The sequence below is a fragment of the Plecotus auritus genome (assembly GCF_963455305.1).
Source record: "Plecotus auritus genome assembly, chromosome: 13".
Classification (NCBI taxonomy): Eukaryota; Metazoa; Chordata; class Mammalia; order Chiroptera; family Vespertilionidae; genus Plecotus; species Plecotus auritus.
This window is the reverse complement of record NC_137779.1, coordinates 4,135,523-4,149,898: the sequence shown is the minus strand read 5'-3', so window position 1 is coordinate 4,149,898 and position 14,376 is coordinate 4,135,523. Positions and strand designations below refer to the sequence as shown.

General features: G+C 57.3%; 1 protein-coding gene across 5 annotated transcripts in view; it reads left to right on the top strand.

Moving 5' to 3' along the window:
* GRIK4 (glutamate ionotropic receptor kainate type subunit 4) overlaps positions 1-14,376 on the top strand; it is a 259,741-nt gene that overhangs the window by 148,952 nt on the left and 96,413 nt on the right. For all 5 annotated transcript variants that reach the window (XM_080650202.1, XM_080650201.1, XM_080650203.1 and 2 more), the window contains one exon: positions 11,685-11,846. In XM_080650202.1, the coding sequence (XP_080506328.1) occupies positions 11,685-11,846 (162 nt within the window). The remainder of the gene's footprint in view (positions 1-11,684; positions 11,847-14,376) is intronic.

The window sequence follows — 14,376 nt, the reverse complement described above, 5'->3', positions numbered from 1 at the left end:
ACTGTGCTCGTTCCGCTCGTTAATCTGGGAGGAGTCTGTCCAGTTTGCCTCTGGGTTTGGCTTGGAAACTGTTGTCTGCAAGATGATGGGAAAAGACAGAAGAGTTCGACCTCTGGGCAAAGCCAAGTCAGCCACTGAGACGGCAGAGCTGCCCCTTCAGATCAGAGGCATAGGCAGAGGTGTGATCTGAGCTAGTAAACCTGGAAGGGTTACCCAGCTACTAGTGAACCCAGAAAGATGCACAGTCACTGCCTACCAGGAAAGTACCGTCTCCCCAGTCCCTGTCAGAGAGCAGATGGGCCTGGGCCGAAGGAAGGCGATGCCACCCGGGCAGGGAGAAGTGTGGAGAGGTAAGGGCATGGGTCAAAAGTCATGATATGTCAATGAAATGCAAGAATTAATTGGGCACCAAAAGCAGGAGGCTGTGTGGCCTGCGGGCCACTGGGGCTGCTATCAGCATTGCATGGTCGCCATGACCACCGTGTTATTACCATGTGCCAGGCGGGGCCAGAGCTTTGAGCTCTTGGCACCACTACCATGCCGGAGGGCGGGCTGCCACTTGTGCCATTAGGAAGCAGGCACCTCAGAGTTCCCTTCGGGAACCTAGGAGAAGGGCCCAGTGCTGGTGCTGGACGGCGTGGGAAGGGTCACACAGTAGGACATCTCACCGGAACGAGGGTGGCCGTGAAGCAGCGTGGCTTCTAGTTGCAGCCCTGCCACTGACTAGCTGGGCGACACAGTAATGGGGATGACATTCATCAAACGAATACCTTCCACACATTCATCAAACGAATACCTTCCACTCTGTCATGAGTGCTTCTCAGTTAAACCCCACAGCAGCTCCAGCAGAAAGCACTGCTTCACCCTCATGTTAAGGATGAGCGAGCCGAGCTCAGCCGGGGGTTGTCTTGCTCGAGGTAGTGGAGCCCGATCACGGATCCGCAGCAGCTCTTCACCCCTCACTCGACCGCGTCCTCTCTAGGCAAGCCCATTCTCTTCACAGGACTCAGTTTCTTTACCTTAAAATTATGAGGCAGAACTAGGTGTTCTCTGAGGGTCTTTTCAGTCCTGGACTTGTTCCATCCTACACATGGTTGGGAGCATTTCAAGTCACAGCGCCCTCAGGCTGGCACTCCAAGGAGGAATGATCCCTTGACTAGAGGCCCACGTGGCCCGAGGACGCAGCTGCTCGTTAGCTACAGCTGCTGGGGTTCCCGCACTGCAGCCAGCCCGTGAGTCCTGCAGAAATTATGTCCCGTGCGCCCATCCCTGTTTTCTTCGGGCAGAATGAATATATGCAGAAAAGTATTATCCTTTGGGTCCATGTTATTGTCAAGCAGATGGAGCCTATGTTTATTCTTCTAAAGCGTTATCAGAGATTAGTCATAAGTAATTGAAATTGCTAAACTTATTACGGAGAGGAGCTGGGGCAGACAGGGAGGGAAGGAACTGACTCCGGAGGAAGTGATATGCTCCCATCCCCTCTCCTGCCCCTTCCTCTGGCAAGCCAACCCCACTCCTCTTTCAGGCCTTGCTTTGATGTCACGCCTTCAAGGAGTTCTCCCCTGACACCCCGGTTGAGCTCACTGGCACACTCTCTCACAGAGCCCTGTGTTCTGTATTTTGTAGCATCATCTCAAGTGGGAACTCCCTCCATAGCTGACTCCTCCGCTAGACTTTGAGCTTCGTCACTATAACCTCAGTGGCCTACTGGCACATAGTAGGTGCTCAGTAAGTATATGTTGAGTGAATGAATGGAGCAGTTCATAACATTATAGAGTTCTCAGGCTCGGAGGGCTGGCCAGGTGAGAGAGCTCACCGCCTTGCAGCCAATAGGAATTCCACTCGTCCCCTCCACGCCCATAAGCATGAAGGTCTGCAGATCAGCCAGGAGGACCACACAGTAACTGCTCCACCTGGAGTGCCTTCCTCCATGCTGGGCTGGACAGATTAGCATGAAGGGTGTGCATGACCATGAAGTGGGGGGCGGGTAGTTCAGGATTCAAGAGACAACGTTTCCAAGGGTCCTAATGAGTGAGGGCAATGTCAAAACCTGAGGCCCAGGGTGGCGCCAAGAACAACCATTGAGGTAGGAAGAGGCAGAGGAGACCAAGGACGGTCTGACTCGTTGTGCTGAGTGGCCTGTCTGTCACCTGGGGCTGCTTACTCTGCTGGCCACAATCTGCTCTGGTTGGCCTTGGTCACGTGGCCTCTTCGGGCCAGAATCTGGCACCTGACTCAGGAAGCCAGACCCAAAGGTCTTTGAAACAAAACCTCCCCTTCAGGTTTTAAAGGTCAGGATGAAACTGTCTCAGGCTGCCCACTGTCCAGGGCTTGGCACGGGAGGTTGCGTGAGCCTCCTGGCTGTGTTGAAACAGAGGATAGAAACGGTTTAATGGAGGCAGTCAGAGCCTCGGATCGGAGAAGACATGAGTTTGAATCTGGGCCCTGCCATGTGTCAGATGTATATGTGGCACATTGTTCAACCTGTTAGAGTCTGTTTTCCTTTTGTAAAATGGGAATAATTCTTACAGCATCATTTTGTAAAGAACATGGAAAGTTTATAAACCTCAGTGGGCTGCTAGTCAACATTTTTTTTCTTCCATCGCTTTTTGCCCACTTCATGTTGAGTATTTCCATCCTTAGACCTCAGTTTTCTGATTTGCCGCCTGCCTCCAGCTTTCTGAAACTCTGAAGCCATCGGGGACATTTCAAAATTGGCTTCTCACTCAGTTGGAACTATACTTCCCAGGGTACTTGAGCCTCTTCATTAACTTGTAGTCATTGATCGAAAGCACCCTCTCCACAAACCCCTACACATACATGCATTCATACACACACATCAATACATACATGCATTCTTACACACACACATCCCTATACATACATGTGTTCTTACACACACATCCCTACACATAGATGCATTATTACGCACACATGCATGCATTCTTACACACTCACATTCTACCCATAATGAATCCTTACACACACACATCCCTACACATTCTTACACACACACACACACACACACACACACACCTACACTCGCAGAGTGGCCAAGAGGTGTAATCCATCAGTTAGAGAACTTTCTAAGTGCTAGAGCAGTTGATTCTGAAGTGTAGTTTATTGTAAAATTACTAAGACTATCCACATATTTCACTTTTATTGAGCCTTTTAGGAGAACCATGCTGCATAGCACAGTACACTTTGGTGAATAAATATGTTTTTAGAGCAGCTAGGAAAGAGTAATGGAGTGAATGCTCCCCGTGTGTCTGAGCTCCCAAGGCACCATCCACCACATGCAGACCCCGAGTGGGGGGAGATCTGACAGTGACATACATGGGTACCACAGCACCTTAAAGAGAAACTTTGCTCCAAAACTGCACTCTCTCCCGCAGCAAGGCCTCCTGTGCGTGCTCTCTGACCTTGGCCATCAGAGGAGGGGTGTGCTCAGGAGGTGCGGCAGGGATCATTGGAAGGAGACCCAGGAGGCATCCACGGAAGACTGAGTCTTTGTATTTGCATTTGGCTGACAGCGGGAAGTCCTTGGCCCAGGTTATAGGATTCTGATTAGTCAGACAAGATTAAGCAAATGTTAAAATGAACTATACTTATTCAGCAAACATTTATTAAATGCCTACTGTGTGCTGGGGAATGCAAGCAACATTGGGATGTGGCTTAAAGAGCTCTCAGTCTGCAAATGGGATGCCCAGATGAGGCCTTTAGTGCTGGAGGCGGGGCGGGGGGTGGGGGGCGGCTTAAAGAAAGGGTTACAGATATGGCTTTCTTTGAATCGTTTATTAAAAGCTGGTTAGAGCCCTGGCCGGTTGTTTAGTGGTTAGAGCGTCAGTGGGTTCCATTCCTGGTCAAGGGCACCTACTGTGGTTGCAGTTTCCCAGCCCCAATAAGGGCACGTGCAGGAGGCAACCAATCGATGTGTCTCTCTCCTGTCAGTGTCTCTCCCCCTCCTCCCTCCCTTTCACTCCCTCTAGAAATCAACAGAAAAATACCTTGGGTGAGGAGCTTAAAAAGCTGGTTAGGGATGAGAATGGGAGCGTCGGCAGAGGCGCGTCATGGGCCTGAGGAAGAGCAGGGTGCCTGCCCTGGCGGAGCCAGGGGTGTGATGAAGAGGGGGAGCCAGAGCCACTACGGAAAGTTCCGGGCAGAGAAGACCAATCTGTCCTGCAGAGTTGCCGGGCGTTTTCAGCCTTGGAGTTGGCATGGGAGGGCCCAAGGTCTAGTCCTGGCAGCTGGGTCAAGTCCTTCCTTCTCTGAGGAAAGTCGAGAGGCTCCATAGACTCTGAAACGCTGTTGGCTTCATGGTTGGATGACGAGGTGATAAATGGCGGGAGGCAGTCTCCCGCCTTCCTGTCCCCAGGTGCAGTGCGTGACTGCCCTCTGCATGGTCTGTCGTTGTTGTCTGGGCTGCCTGTCTGCCTAGTGCCCTTCGCTGTCCAGGGCGCCTGAGCAGGGCAGCTCCCTGGCTCTCCCTCCCCCTTGCCCAGAAGCGCTGTCCTGTGACCCAGGTCCAGCCCACCTCAGAGCCCTGATGTGTGCCAAGATGGCAGTGGCTGATGACAGCATCTCTCAGACCTCAACTTTGCAATCAGCTCTCAGCTTAGGAAAGCAACAGAAATCCCGGTAGAAGGGACCAGCCCCGCCTCCCTTCCTGGCTCTTGCACTGACCACTTTGGGGAACTTGCCTCCTGCTGGCCTCTGGGAATGACCACCTTGTGAGCAGGGACCAGCCTGCTCAGCGTTATGTTTCTCGTGCATAACACACGGTGAGTGTCCTAGAGCAGGTGCTTGTGGACTTGTGAAATGAATGAGGCAAAATGGCCAAGATCTGAAAAATCTCCTGTTACGTACATTTCCCTCCTGCTGTGGGAAGCCATCTGAGAGCTCAGTGTCCTGGATCCTGGTCCTGCCCTCGTCATACCTCCTGAGTGACCTTGAGCATGTTGGACAGTGAGCCGCCAGCCCGCGGGAGCCCATCGTTGGTCCTGCCACAGAGATGGGGCGGCTGAGACTGCTGCTTGACAGCTCCACTCGTCTTCCTCAGCAGCCTGCTGCACGCTGGTGAGATGGGCGGCGCACTGGTCGTCACGTGCCTGAGGCTAACGGGCTAAGGAGCTGGGACCTGGCAGAGGGCTTTCCACCCGGTGGCTGGGAAGGAGGCCGGTCCTGACGGGAGTGCAGGGCCTCGGCGAGGGGAGCACAGTGTCCACCATCTCATGTCAGCTTGACCCTGAGCTTCTGTTCACAGTTAATAACTCGTTAGGTAGTCCCAGAGGCGCAGAGCGAAGACGGTCACAGCTGCGGGGTCGCAGCGTTCAGCCTCCTCTTCCCGGGAGCAGATGGCTGTGGGAACACAGGCCGCTCCAATGCCAGGCAGGCTTGGAAGACCTGGGTCTCGGCCGCTGGGCACCCCCGGCCTCACCAGGTGGCCTTTCTCTATTCCTCGCCCTCTGCTCCCTCTCTGGTGCTGCCACCATGGCGTCCGAGTCCTTGGGCAGGGACCTTAGGACTTCCCTTGCCAGCACAGTCATAAGGAGACAATCGAGATCCATGAGCACCGGCTCCAGCCCAGCGCTCCCAGCCGTCTGCCATTCAGTGAAGGGGCAGCAGCGAGCCTTGTCACTGGGAGCTGGGGCCTGAGCAAGCTGTGGTTCTGAGTGAGAGCTTGTGGTGGGCCGGACCCGGGACCTTTACCCCCTCCAGTCCTGGAACGTGTCAATTTTAGGAAAAGTCCCTCTCCATCACCTGAACTTGGGTGTATAATGCATGTTTCACTGTGTTTGGAGCAGCATTTCCCAATGCGTGTCGGAAAGAACATATTGGGAGGCAGCCATGGCTTGGGGGAGGCTCCATGGCCAGTGTGCTGGGAAGGGCAGTGTGATGGGAAGGGCAGTGGCATGCGAAGGGCAGTGTGATGGGAAGGGCAGTGTGCTGGGAAGGGCAGTGTGATGGAAGGGCAGTGTGTTGGAAGGGCAGTGTGATGGAAGGGCAGTGTGCTGGAAGGGCAGTGTGATGGAAAGGCAGTGTTCGGGAAGGGCAGTGTGCTGGAAGGGCAGTGTGATGGAAGGGCAGTGTGCTGGAAGGGCAGTGTGCTGGAAGGGCAGTGTGATGGAAGGGCAGTGTGAGGGAAGGGCAGTGTGCGGGAAGGGCAGTGTGCGGGAAGGGCAGTGTGATGGAAGGGCAGTGTGATGTAAGGGCAGTGTGATGGAAGGGCAGTGTGATGGAAGGGCAGTGTGATGGGAAGGGCAGTGTTCTGGAAGGGCAGTGTTCTGGAAGGGCAGTGTGATGGAAGGGCAGTGTGATGGAAGGGCAGTGTGATGGGAAGGGCAGTGTTCTGGAAGGGCAGTGTGATGGAAGGGCAGTGTGCTGGAAGGGCAGTGTGATGGAAGGGCAGTGTGCTGGAAGGGCAGTGTGATGGAAGGGCAGTGTGCGGGAAGGGCAGTGTGATGGAAGGGCAGTGTGATGGAAGGGCAGTGTGCTGGGAAGGGCAGTGTGATGGAAGGGCAGTGTGAGGGAAGGGCAGTGTGATGGAAGGGCAGTGTGAGGGAAGGGCAGTGTGATGGAAGGGAAGTGTGCTGGGAAGGGAAGTGTGCTGGAAGGGCAGTGTGATGGAAGGGCAGTGTGATGGAAGGGCAGTGTGATGGAAGGGCAGTGTGAGGGAAGGGCAGTGTGAGGGAAGGGCAGTGTGATGGGAAGGGCAGTGTGAGGGAAGGGCAGTGTGAGGGAAAGGCAGTGTGATGGAAGGGCAGTGTGATGGAAGGGCAGTGTGATGGAAGGGCAGTGTGAGGGAAGGGCAGTGTGAGGGAAGGGCAGTGTGCTGGGAAGGGCAGTGTGCTGGAAGGGCAGTGTGATGGAAGGGCAGTGTGATGGGAAGGGCAGTGTGATGGAAGGGCAGTGTGATGGGAAGGGCAGTGTGATGGAAGGGCAGTGTGATGGGAAGGGCAGTGTTCTGGAAGGGCAGTGTGCTGGAAGGGCAGTGTGATGGAAGGGTAGTGTGATGGAAGGGCAGTGTTCTGGAAGGGCAGTGTGATGGAAGGGCAGTGTGCTGGAAGGGCAGTGTGATGGAAGGGCAGTGTGCTGGGAAGGGCAGTGTGATGGAAGGGCAGTGTGATGGGAAGGGCAGTGTGCTGGAAGGGCAGTGTGCTGGGAAGGGCAGTGTGATGGAAGGGCAGTGTGATGGGAAGGGCAGTGTGCTGGAAGGGCAGTGTGCTGGGAAGGGCAGTGTGATGGAAGGGCAGTGTGATGGAAGGGCAGTGTGCGGGAAGGGCAGTGTGAGGGAAGGGCAGTGTGAGGGAAGGGCCGTGTGCTGGAAGGGCAGTGTGATGGGAAGGGCAGTGTGATGGAAGGGTAGTGTGATGGAAGGGCAGTGTTCTGGAAGGGCAGTGTGCTGGAAGGGCAGTGTGATGGAAGGGCAGTGTGCTGGAAGGGCAGTGTGATGGAAGGGCAGTGTGCTGGGAAGGGCAGTGTGAGGGAAGGGCAGTGTGATGGGAAGGGCAGTGTGATGGAAGGGCAGTGTGCTGGAAGGGCAGTGTGATGGAAGGGCAGTGTGCTGGAAGGGCAGTGTGATGGAAGGGCAGTGTGATGGAAGGGCAGTGTGCGGGAAGGGCAGTGTGCGGGAAGGGCAGTGTGATGGAAGGGCAGTGTGATGGAAGGGCAGTGTGCTGGAAGGGCAGTGTGATGGAAGGGCAGTGTGCGGGAAGGGCAGTGTGCTGGAAGGGCAGTGTGCGGGAAGGGCAGTGTGATGGAAGGGCAGTGTGATGGAAGGGCAGTGTGCGGGAAGGGCAGTGTGATGGAAGGGCAGTGTGATGGAAGGGCAGTGTGATGGAAGGGCAGTGTGATGGAAGGGCAGTGTGCGGGAAGGGCAGTGTGATGGAAGGGCAGTGTGCTGGCAGGGCAGTGTGCTGGCAGGGCAGTGTGCTGGAAGGGCAGTGTGCTGGGAAGGGCAGTGTGTGGGAAGGGCAGTGTGATGGAAGGGCAGTGTGCTGGAAGGTCAGTGTGAGGGAAGGGCAGTGTGATGGAAGGGCAGTGTGAGGGAAGGGCAGTGTGATGGAAGGGCAGTGTGATGGGAAGGGCAGTGTGATGGGAAGGGCAGTGTGCTGGAAGGGCAGTGTGATGGGAAGGGCAGTGTGATGGGAAGGGCAGTGTGATGGAAGGGCAGTGTGCTCGGAAGGGCAGTGTGATGGAAGGGCAGTGTGATGGAAGGGCAGTGTGCTGGAAGGGCAGTGTGATGGAAGGGCAGTGTGAGGGAAGGGCAGTGTGCGGGAAGGGCAGTGTGAGGGAAGGGCAGTGTGAGGGAAGGGCAGTGTGATGGAAGGGCAGTGTGAGGGAAGGGCAGTGTGATGGAAGGGCAGTGTGCTGGAAGGGCAGTGTGATGGGAAGGGCAGTGTGATGGAAGGGCAGTGTGATGGGAAGGGCAGTGTGATGGAAGGGCAGTGTGATGGAAGGTCAGTGTGAGGGAAGGGCAGTGTGCTGGAAGGGCAGTGTGATGGAAGGGCAGTGTGATGGAAGGGCAGTGTGATGGAAGGGCAGTGTGCGGGAAGGGCAGTGTGCTGGAAGGGCAGTGTGATGGAAGGGCAGTGTGCTGGAAGGGCAGTGTGATGGAAGGGCAGTGTGATGGAAGGGCAGTGTGCGGGAAGGGCAGTGTGATGGGAAGAGCTGGGTGAACCAGAATCCAGCCACAGCTCCATTTGTAAAGCACTATGTGCGGATAAGTGTTGCGAATCTCAAAGAATCAGATATTTCATGCAATGCTTTCTAATTTTATTTGAACATGAAACTTTATTTTTATGAAATTTCTATTAATGGCTCCTGGAAAAGCTAGTGCCCTGGGGAACACACTTTGGGAAGCACTGGCTCGGAAGATGTTATCATGGAGAAACCGGTGGCTGTTTCCCATGTTTGTTCAGGGACCAGTGCTCAGCTTCACCCAGCGAGGCTTAGACTTAAAGCATTTCCTAACTGAGGGGCTTGGGGCGGAGACTCCGGCGTGTCCTGGAACACTGTGATAAGACAAACTGCTGCCTGTGTGGTCCTTTGCAAGCTCCCCCATGAGTTATACTAACGGGATGAGGTATCAAGGAAGATTCTGGATCTTTTCTTCTTAAGGGGACTTTGAGAAAAGAATATAATTGAGGGATAAGAACGTAGGAATGAAAAGGCCAGAAGACAGACTGGCTGACTCTGAAAGAGCTGTCCTAGGAGTCTGCAGTTAACATTCGTTCTTATTCGACATACGTTCGAAGGAAACACCTCCCTTTTTAAACAATACATATTTTTATTGATTTCAGAGAGGAAGGGAGAGAGAGACTGAAACATCAATGCGAGAGAAGTATTGATTGTCTGCCTCCTGCACGCCCCCTACTGGGGATCAAGCCTGCAACCCGGGCATGTGCCCTGACCAGAATTGAACCCAGGACCCTTCAGTCCGCAGGCTGACGCTCTATCCACTGCGCCATGCCGGCCAGGGCAGGAAACACCTTCCTAACTCAGATCTCCCAGGCAGCCGGGACGGATGACACAGAGGGCGGGACTCCCAGGTCTCGCAGAGCAGCCCAGTGACTGTCACAGGCTGAGCACTTCCCACATGCAGGTACGATGCTGGCTGAGCTGCGCGTGCATCTTTTTTTTTTTTTTTTTTTTTTTGATTTTTTTTTTACAGAGAGGAAGAGAGAGGGACAGAGAGTTAGAAACATCAATGAGAGAGAAACATCGATCAGCTGCCTCCTGCACACCCCCTACTGGGGATGTGCCCGCAACCAAGGTACATGCCCTTCACCGGAATCGAACCCAGGACCCTTTAGTCCGCAGGCCGACGCTCTATCCACTGAGCCAAACCGGTTTCGGCTGCACATGCATCTTATCTGATCCTGGAAGCAGCCTCTGAGGTTGCTGTCGTTAGTGTTCCCACTTTACAAAGCAGGGCCTGGAGCCGAGAGAGTTAAAGGCCTTCCCCGAGGCCATCCGTCGCTGTGGTGAGGAGCCTGGATATTACCTACTGTATGCCCCAGCCGCCACGGCGAGTCCGTGGGCATCTGAGACTGTCAGGCCGTGCATGTGGGGAGAGGATGGAGGAGAGGTTCCAGCTGACCACAGGACAGGAGGCAGGGGAGAGGGGACACCTCTCTGGTCCCCACCAGCCATACCAGTGAGGACCCTGGGTGCCCTGCAGCCGCCTGGCTGGTGCCCCCACCACCTCTCCCTTGAGATGCGTCCCTCTCATTAGCCATCTGCCTCGTGCTGGCTGGTAGCCCCAGCACGTGGGCAGCTGCCGTGTTAGGACAGAATATCAGCTTAGGAGTCAGTCTGTTCTCTGGCACGTTCCGTTCCCCTAACAGGAATGTGGTGGGACCCAAAACACAATGAATCATCATGTGACGCAGAGCGTCGGGGGCTGGTGTCTGCATAGGGATCTTTAGGGCTTCTCCCAAAGGGATCTGCAGTCTGCAAGCTGCACAGAGCGCAGCTCAGGGGGCTCCGCGCAGCCTGGGCCTGGCATTGACTGGCACAGACCCGAGGGGGATGCAGAGGTGCGCAGGGCCCGGGGAGCTCAGTCTCAGGGAGACGCCAGTGAGGGGAGCAGTGCTTCCTGGAGGAGGCACCCGGGAGTCAGCTCCAGGCGCCGCCTCTGCCCATCGGGCTGCGTGGCAGTGGGCTGTCGGGGTTTGTGCCTGCCATGTGCCTGCTGCAGCAGGCTCTGTGTGAGGCGCTCAAAATGAGCACGTGACGAGAGGACTTCCTGGGCGAAAGTGACCCATGGGGGAAGGCTCTGCTCTCGGAGTGGGACCAGCGAGCTGATCATCCACACCCTGCCGCCCGGCCTCCCGGAGGGGCCCAGGGGTGCGGGGCCCAGGGGTGCGGGGGCCCAGGGCTCGAGCTCAGCCCACTGAGGAGGCTGCCCTCCCTGTGGCACGGACTGGCTTCCATGGAACCAGGCTTGAGGTTTTCGTTTGCTGAGATGAGCCCTGGCCGGGCCAGGTGCCTGGGTGAGGACATGGGTTCCGGGAGAGTCGCTTGAGCTTCTGAATGTCACTGCCCCAGAGGGGCGCTCCCTGGCCGCCTGCGCGGAAGGACAGCCCACCTGCCCAGCACGGACGCTGCCCTGCCCGCACTCCGGGGCACCGTCTCCTGAGCCCGTAGGCTCCTCGGACCGGCCTGCGCCGCGCCTGGCGCACAGTGGGCACCCACGTGTTGTAACGAATGAAAGTGACGCAGTAAAGGAGCCCTGTCCTCGGCCTGCAGGCCAAGAGTCTTCGAAACAAGCTTGATCGTGTCCCCTCTCTGCGACCATCCCCTCGGGCCCCATCGCGCACAGGAGAGCGTACCAGCACCTCGGCTCGGCCGGGCCAGCCTCTCCAGTTCATTCCCCCCCACCCCGGCCCCGCCCCGGGTGCACCCTATGTGCTGACCCAGTAAATCCCAAACTTTGGGGTGCATCACGCCTGGGGACCTGCTGGAAGTGCAGCCTCCCGGCCGCGCCCCAGAGCCCCGCTTCGGGGGCACTAGGGAGGCACCGGAGGCATCACCCCTGTTAAAGGCGCCAGCGAGCCCGGTGGCAGGTGGGCAGGTGCCGTGGACCACACTCTAGAAGTGCTGCTTCCCCCGGGCAGGTGGGCAGCGAGTGGAAGAGCCCTTCCTAACGCTGCTCTTTCTGACCGTGGTCTTCCCAGGAGTTCTCGCTCCAGAGCGTGGACGGCCTCGTGGACGATCGTGTCAACATCCTGGGGTTTTCCATTTTCAACCAGTCCCACGCTTTCTTTGGAGAGTTTGCCCAGAGCCTCAACCAGTCCTGGCAGGAGAACTGTGACCACGTGCCCTTCCGGGGGCCGGCGGTAAGTGCCACCCGAGCCCCTCCCTGTGCCTGGGCTCCCTCTGTGGGCAGCCAGGACACACACCCTCCGGGCCGCCTTCTCCAGGCCCAGCTGGGAGGTGGTTCCGGAAAGAGTGCAGTGCGCCACCAGCACGCTGCGGGGGAGGGGGGGACAGACAGAGGCTGCGGGGGAGGGGGGACAGACAGAGCGCCATGGGGGGGGGGGGGACAGACAGAGCGCTGCGGGGGAGGGGGGGACAGACAGAGCGCTGCGGGGGAGGGGGGGACAGACAGCGCTGCGGGGGAGGTGTGGGACAGAGCGCCACGGGGGAGCGGCGGGGGGGGGGGGGAGGGGGGAACAGAGTGTGGGGAGCCTCCCAGGCCACACTCCTGACAGGACTGTTGCTGAGAACTGCCTGCGTTTAGAACCCAAGGGCGTTATTATTGGAGATCCCTTAGCTGGTCTGTCCCTCACTCTTCAGATGGGGACGCAGGCCAGCTGGGAATGGGTGCGTGGGGGCTTGTTCAAGGGCAGACGCCAGGCCTTGTGCAGGTAAAGCTAGGGTCTGAGAGTCTGCCTCCGGGTCCAGTGCTCCTCGCACACCTGGACCACGGCCCCGAGGAGGCGCTCACCCAGAGGAGCCGCGCTGGGCCCTCCCCGTGTTCTCCTCACACTTCCGTTCCCTCCTGTGTGTGGAAGCAAAGGTGTCCCTGCCCTTCCCATTGGGTGTGATGGCCTCTCGTGTGGGACAGGGCATGTGTTTGCGTGTGTCCATTTGCAAAAGACAGGTTCTCAAGAGATGGGCAGGGATGGCTCTCTGGCCTGTCCTCACCAGGGTATCGTGAGGCCCCACCAGGCAGCTTCTGTGATGTTCAGAACAGTTTTCTGAGGGAGCTACTGCCGGGGTCTCTACTTTAGAGCTGGTGGCGCTGAGGCCAGAAAGGCTAAGGAAGCAGCCCAGGCCACGGCTTGTGTGCAGAGGAAGTCGGGTCAGAGCCCAGGCCAGGCGGGTTCACGGGTCACAGTTTTGACTACTGCATCTGGCCTTCCTCCAGGCCGCCCTCCTCTGCACCCTGCAATGTGGACTGGCCTGGCCAGATGAGAGCGGCTGTGGGTGTCTGCCAAGTGAGTGACTGAGTGAGCGAGTGAGGCAGAGGGGTCATGAGTTAAAGATGTAAAAACGTGGGAACGGATCAGGAGTAGGAACTGGGTACCTTCCTGAGTGACGTCCTCTTCTGGGCTTTAAGGTAGAAGTGACCCTGGCTTTGAGAACACGTGTCCAGAGGCCAGGACGACGCTGGACCTGGGCACAGGGCACCTGATTGGTAGTTGGCCAGGAGGTGACCTAGCAATGGGCGGGCCAAAGGACAGAGTGACCTTCCAGCAGCTCTGCCAGTTGGATTGTGGCGGCGGAAGGCACAGGAAGGAGGGGCAGCCGAGGGCCGTGCCCACCCAGAGCAGGGAGCCTTGATGGGAAGCGGTGGGGAGGGGAGGGCCGAGCCCGGGGAATGCCTTGCTGGGAAGCGGTGGGGGGTGGAGGACATAGGGCCGAGCCTGGGAATGCCGTGCTGCACCTGATGCGGCGTTTTGACCTGAAAGGTGAGAATCCATAGGAAGGATTTGGAAGGAGGTCCTCGCCCACGTCAGGGCTTGGGGGGCAGTGAGGGCGCCCTCGAGCCCAGTGTCATGGATGGGCCAGGAGCGTCCTCCTGCAGGGACACAAGCCCATCCTGGCCTTCCCTCCCTTCCTGCCGCCGTCACCCCAGCATTCTAGTGAGATGCCGGTGGACTTGAACGGCTCAGAGCACCATCTCAGGAGAGGAAACAAAATCCCTGCCTCCCCTCCATCACGGACCGACCCTCACCCGGCACCTGCCGAGGGCAGCACAAGGTCCCTGCTCCCCTTTCCAACTCCCCCCGGAGGTCACAGCCCTTCCGTGGTGCCCACGTGGACCACACGACCAGAGGAGAGCCCTCGAGGCCCTGCCCCTGAGCTTAGGGCCGTGTAAGCCGCTGGCCTCAGGCGTTTATCTGTGACTCTGCGCTGCTTGTGCTCGGCCATCTTAGAGGATCATGAAGGAGATAAAATGGGATACGGTCCCGTCTTCAAGGCACAGTTATGCTTTGATAGAGCTGACTTTACCTCCTGTGTGCCAGCCACGGGGCTAGGCATTAGTAACGGTATCAGGAAGGTTTTGCAACAGAAATGCTATTTGAACACCAGCCCCCAGTCTCACAGCAACAAGCATTTATGTAGCTGGTGCCTCTCAGCGTCAGCTAGGGGTCAGCTAGGGGTCATGCACTGCCTCTCAGCGTCAGCTAAGGCTCTGTGGTCTCCGGAGGAAAGAAGGGTTTATAGGAACTCACATCGAAGAATGTGGAAGGAGCCCACAGCTGCCACGCACACATCCCCCACCCCCCGAGGTGTCTCATTTAGCAGCAACATGTAGAAAGCAGCCCCTCCCATCCTCTCCAGGGCTGAGGTCCCAGCATCAACGCCGGCTCTGCTCTGCCACCGGCTGGGAGCCGGGAGCATAGTCCCACCTTGTCT